The 6,000-nt window shown below is 44.0% G+C and overlaps 1 protein-coding gene across 10 annotated transcripts in view; it reads right to left on the bottom strand.

Annotated features, from left to right (window-relative positions):
* Nucleotides 1-798: 798 nt before the first annotated feature.
* Nucleotides 799-6,000, bottom strand: part of MYOM1 (myomesin 1) — a 168,660-nt gene continuing 163,458 nt past the window's right edge. For all 10 annotated transcript variants that reach the window (XM_042911112.1, XM_042911118.1, XM_042911108.1 and 7 more), the window contains 2 exons: nucleotides 5,004-5,059; nucleotides 799-1,621 (listed from right to left, as the gene is read on the bottom strand). In XM_042911112.1, the coding sequence (XP_042767046.1) occupies nucleotides 1,328-1,621; nucleotides 5,004-5,059 (350 nt within the window). In that variant the 3' untranslated portion in view covers nucleotides 799-1,327. The remainder of the gene's footprint in view (nucleotides 1,622-5,003; nucleotides 5,060-6,000) is intronic.

Raw genomic sequence — 6,000 nt, 5'->3', positions numbered from 1 at the left:
AGAGGGGAAACCTCCTTTTACCATTACTGTTCTCCTCTAGTGGTGTGTGAGTGAGCATGAGTGTGCGTGTGAATGTGTGTGGTAGAGGTGGTTGTGGGGTAGTGATGGAGGAAGAATCAAATTTCCTAAAGCATAATGCTGTCTGCCAGCAAGCCCTGCAAAGAGGGGCAGGCTCCAAAGCTGGCAGTTCTCTGAACTCAGAATCAGGGTTCTTCTTTTCTTAGCTGTGCACCCTTATTCACCAATTCTGGCACTAGACTCCCACACCATCTTATTATCCTTAATTGACACATTACATGCAATTACTCTGGGTATCTTAACAATGGAATAGACTTGATTGTACAGTAAGCCACCAGATGTACAGTGACAGCTCAATTTTACACCTTGGATCCTCAATTGACCTTGGATGACTCTGACAAGTCTGTGAAGGTACCACTTTATTTAAAAAAAATTTTTTTTTAACATTTATTTATTTTTGAGAGAGAGACACATACACAGTGCTAGTGGGGGAGGCAAAGAGAAAGGGAGACACAGAATCCGAAGCAGGCTCCAGGCTCTGAGCTGCCAGCACAGAGCCCGAAGTGGGGCTCGAACCCACGAGATGTGAGATCATGACCTGAGCCAAAGTTGGCCGCCCAACCAACCGAGCCACCCAGGTGCCCCATGAAAGTACCACTTTAACCAAGAGGAATTTACATCAGAAGATGCCCTATAAGAAGCAATGAGAAGGATGCACCAGAGACCGCTAAACTGAGCAGCCGAACAGGAAGAATAAGAGAAACACTGATGGGGAAGAGGAGAGGTGTGAGGACTGTTTATTAATACCAAGGAGGCTCCAAATCACAAGACCGCCAATAGAAATGCACGTCACTATCGTAACAACACACAAAACATACTGGTTGGCTTAACAATTCATCCCTGTCTTGACAAAAATGCTGAAGTATGATTGCAACCCATGAGAATTCACCGGGGAAAGTCTAGCCAAGTCCAAACTCTGCTCCACAACACATTCGTCTGCTCTCTGACCATCGTTCAACGTCCCTCTGACTTTTATTCTGGCCTTTTCCTTAAAACCATTTCCTAATGTTTGTGCTACCAATGGTATTTTCTTAACACAGAATTTGCAGATAAAGAAAAACTATTAAAATGTTGTTAGTTGATGCTTTTTTACAGGAGTAAAAGATTTCACAATTTTCCCCCAAGCAGCACAAAAATAGGGAGTAGAAAGCATGAAGACTTCCTTATGCTTAACTCAAGCCATTTGCACACAAGTAACTCGAGGCAGCTCAGTGCAGCTGCCCCTGCGCACACTCTCAGCGGTCTCCCGTCACTTGGACTTCTTGTTGCCTTTCTGGTGCTGCTCAGTGGCCTTCCTTGCCTCCTCCTCTGGGATGAACACACTGATAGTGAAGTTGCTTATCTCCGAGCCATACTTGTTCTTCACAACCAGCCCGTATTTGCCGGAGTCGGCGGTGCTCACCCCACTGATGGTGAAGTAGGCCGTCTTGCCAGCCTCAAACTTGACGCTGCAGTGGTCGTCTGTGACCAGAGGCTTCTCGTTCTTCAGCCAGGACACCTCTGGAGTCGGGTCACCCCACACGATGCAGGTGAGATTAAGCGCCTGCAAAACAGGTTTTATCAGAGGGAAGGAAATATATTTGGTACGATAATCCAATTTCAAGAATCCTTCTGGTGGTCTGGCAGGACCCAAAGGAGGATAAATATAAAACCCATGGAATGATGGGTGGAGTTACGTGGCATATGCACCTGCGTGGATTACAATTTGACTTCAGTCCTGAGTAGGTTTCTGTAGGGCCTCAGCCTTCTGGCTTTGGGAGTGCTTATCATCAGAACCACACGAAGGAGTTTGCTTTCAGGTCCCACAGGCACTCTTGCTTTCGTAAACACCTAGATATGCCTTTTGTTCTCATGTGGCATCTGGACGCTGTCTCGGTAGAGAAATCTCATTGCCGTAATTACCACCTGCTCACTTTGCATTCTGTCTGCCTCACAGAGCCCGGCAGCAGAATCGTAACAGCTGTTTCAGATAATGGGACTGATTTTCAGGTTCCACCTTCCTCATTTTATTTCTCCCCCAAAACTCCACCCAGTCTGTTGCAGTTGCAAAGGTGCTCTACCAAAATGTATTCCTATTTCCTGATATCTTATTATACTACGATCTGTGCTGAAACCCTCTTATTTTAAAAGATCAATGCTTAGGCCTGTAGTTTTTAACTTTACCATTGTTTTCTGTTGAAAGTTTAAGAGTAATTGTAGATTCATAAACAGTTGTAAAAAATAATAGAGAGATCCCATGTGCCCTTACCCAGTTTCCCCCAACAGTAACATTTTACAAAATGATAGTATAAGAACACAACCAGTACATTGACAGTGATGGAATCCATTGTTCTTATTCAGGTTTCCCCAGTTTGGCTTGCACTCATTGGTGTTTGTGTGTGTGTGTGGCTCTATTCAATTCTGTCACTTGTCTAGGTCCATGTATCTAGTCCCTCAGTCAAGACAGAGAACATTTCCAACACCACAAGGATCTCTCATGTTGCCCTTTTTTTTTTTTTTTCCAACGTTTATTTATTTTTGGGACAGAGAGAGACAGAGCATGAACGGGGGAGGGACAGAGAGAGGGTGACACAGAATCGGAAACAGGCTCCAGGCTCTGAGCCATCAGCCCAGAGCCTGACGCGGGGCTCGAACTCACGGACCGTGAGATCGTGACCTGGCTGAAGTCGGACGCTTAACCGACTGCGCCACCCAGGCGCCCCCTCTCATGTTGCCCTTTATACCCACACCCACTCCCCTGTCCCCAACCTCCCAACCTCACTTCCAACTCCTGGCAACCACCAATCTGTTTTCCATTTCCAAGACGGAATTTTCCAAAGCATTATATAAATAGCATCGTATAGTATGTAGCCATTTGAGATTGCCTTTTCTACCTGGCACAACTCCTTGCAGATTCATCCAAGTTACTGCAGATATCAGTAGTTTGTCCCTTTTTATGGGTCAATAGTGTGCCATGGTGTGTGTGCGTGTGCGTGTGTGTGTGGCTATAAAGGTCATCTGGGCTGTTTCCAGTTTGGGGCTATTATGACTAAAGTGGCTACTGAACATCTGTATACAGGTTTTTATTTGAGCTTAATTTTAATTTCTTTATGATATATGCTGAGGAGTACAACTACTAGCTCATATGGTAAATCCATGTTTTCCTTTTTTGAGAAATTGTCTAACTGTTTTCCTGAGTGGCTGTACAATCTTGGTTTACATTTCCACCAGCAATGTATGCGTGATCTGTATCTCTGCATCCTTATCGGTGTTTGTTGTTGTCACTGTTTTTATTTTAGCGGTTCTGATAGGTGTGTTAGGATATTTCATTGTGGTTGTAATTTGCATTTCTCTGAAATTACTTCACATTTTAAATTCCATTCTTGCATTTTTTTTTCTTACTGAAATCCAGAAACTATAAGAAAAAGAACTAGGGCTCACAACATACAGGGAAAAGGATATTCTTCTCTAAAGAGTCTTATATGATCACTTATTATCTCTTCTATAAGAGTATTGTTTAAAAACAGGAGATTAAGAAATCAGTTTCCTTTCCATGGTTAATTAGCATTTCTTACTGGATTATTCTACAAACACATTTCAACAAGAAAAATAGTCAAGCTATTGCCATTAAACTTACCCAAGTGGATCAGGTACATGATTTTGGAAACTGTGATTACTTAGGGGTTAAAACTTTTTTTTTTTTTTAAGTAGGCTCCATGCCCAATGTGGGACTTAAACTCATGACTCTGAGATCAGGAATTGCATGTCTACTGACCGAGCCAGCCAGGCACGCCTTGAGGGTTAAAACTTAACAAAACCAAACCAAACTCTCAAATACCTTAGGTGTCATGGAAAACTACTATCCATACTTTAGATTTATTTCCATTATAGATCACAAAGTGCTTTCATATACATTCTATCTCTTAATTCTCACTACAACTTAGTGAGCTGAATATTTTGAACCCCATTAGATGAGGAACATGAAAACCTGCAACCCTGCAGTGGTTGAGCTTAAAGTCAGCTGTGGTCACATATTCTACCTGCAAAGAAATTTAGCTGGCTGAAACCTGCCTCTCACTAAAGCCTTTCTACATGCCTTGTTTTATCCCTAGTCTACCTACTGAATGTCTTCAGTGTCCTTCTGAGGTGGGAAAAGGTTTTGTGCCACTACAGGTACCCCTCCCCTATGGCTGGCTTATTAAATTAGTCTTTTTAAAAATGTTTATTTTATTTTTGAGAGAGAGAGAGACAGAGTGTGAGCAGGGGAGGAGCAGGGAGAGAGGGAGACACAGAATCCAAAGAAGGCTCCAGGCTCTGCGCTATCTGTACAGAGCCCGACGCGGGGCTCAAACCCACAGACCGTGAGATCATGACCAGAGCTGAAGTCAGAAGCTTAACCGACAGAGCCACTCAGGCACCCCTGAAATTTGTCTCATGAAACATAGGGATGAAGAGAATGACTCCAGGTTAGAAATTATGTTCATTGCTTTTCAGAGAGATGATTACAGAGCCAGGAAATACCAGTTTAAAGTTAAATGGAAAGAAATCAGCTTTCAACCGAAATAGAGCCAACAGAAATTCACGGAGCAGCACGTTTCCCTTCAGAGGAGAAGTATTTAACAGGACAGCCTATTTTCCACTAGGTATTAACGTTCACATCTTTCTTCATTTATGTTTGTCATATAGTTGTGATCGAACATTTTTTGCTTCTCATGGTATGAAAGGGCACCTCTGGAAATAGACTCTGTGGTCCACATGGGCCTGTGAAAGGCGAACTTGTATCCTGATCCTTGGCCTAAAAAACAGACTTGGTTTGTGCTTTGAATCTGGCTATTCTGAAATGAACCCTAAGAAGCAGTGGTGGGGACTTGCTTAGAACAAAGTCTGGGCCACTGGAACCCATTGCTAGTGTGGAAGACGTGAGGACAGGAGTGGTGCATGCTTACCTTGCCTTCCTGGATGGTGACCACATCGGGGAGACCACCCAGCACCCGGGCACGATCTGCAAGCATAGGCATTTCTGGTTAATCACTGAAATGATGAGCGTCAGTGATCCCATTCACAAAACCACCCCAGGGAACTAACTTTCCAATTTAGCCTCCTTCTCCTTATAATTCCTTTATACCTGTTTTTAATATGTAAAATAAGAAAATGATCCAGTGATTGTGGATGTTACCCTTCCTCATACAGATACTTTGTGTGCGTGGGTGCCTCTATCTGTGCCTAAATTATCAGCTTGAGATGGATGGCTTTGTGGCATCAAGACCTGCTCTATAATTTTCACAGCTATTTTCAGCCCTGGCCCTTCTGCAGCTCAGTGGGGCTCAGCTCGAGGAGGCAGAGCAGATCTCTATGGACAGCCTCCAACTCTGCTTGGCCTCCTTTATGGGCTTCCCTATGATTAAAAAAAAAAAAAAGTTGCATAATTGGAGGCTATAAGCCATGAGATCTGGAGGTTTATGCAGATTGTGGGCTTTCTTTGTGGACTTTTCTAGAGAGCTTTTCTTTCTTGTCTCCTACTAGTTCTTGGTATGTAGGGCTGCCATCTATGGCCATGAGTGCAAGGGCCCCAGCTGAGGGGGCGAGGTGTGGGAAGGGTGCTGAAATCCAGAGCTGACCTCTTGCACCCCTGCCCCCACTAAGCCCTGTGCTCTAGGTGTGACTGGCCCAGCCCCAGAGAAGAACATTTGTATAATCTGCTCAAAGGGACACTGTTTGCCACTAAAGCAGTAGCCACCACACTCTCAATTTTAGGCCTACTTTAATTAACGTGTGACTCTAGATCCCGAAGTCAGAAGACTAAAGCTTTGAATGAGTCTTGAATCTTCACTGCTTTCTCCTGTTGATTCCATTGCACCTTGCACCACTTGTAAGTTCAACTCGTCATTTGGCTCCTGCCACACCCGATGTGTGATATCAGGCAGGGCACCTGTGTGGACCCCA

This window comes from Panthera leo, chromosome D3 (genome assembly GCF_018350215.1).
Source record: "Panthera leo isolate Ple1 chromosome D3, P.leo_Ple1_pat1.1, whole genome shotgun sequence".
NCBI classification, from domain to species: domain Eukaryota; kingdom Metazoa; phylum Chordata; class Mammalia; order Carnivora; family Felidae; genus Panthera; species Panthera leo.
Note: the sequence above shows the minus strand (reverse complement) of the source record. Positions and strands in the feature narration are given on the sequence as shown.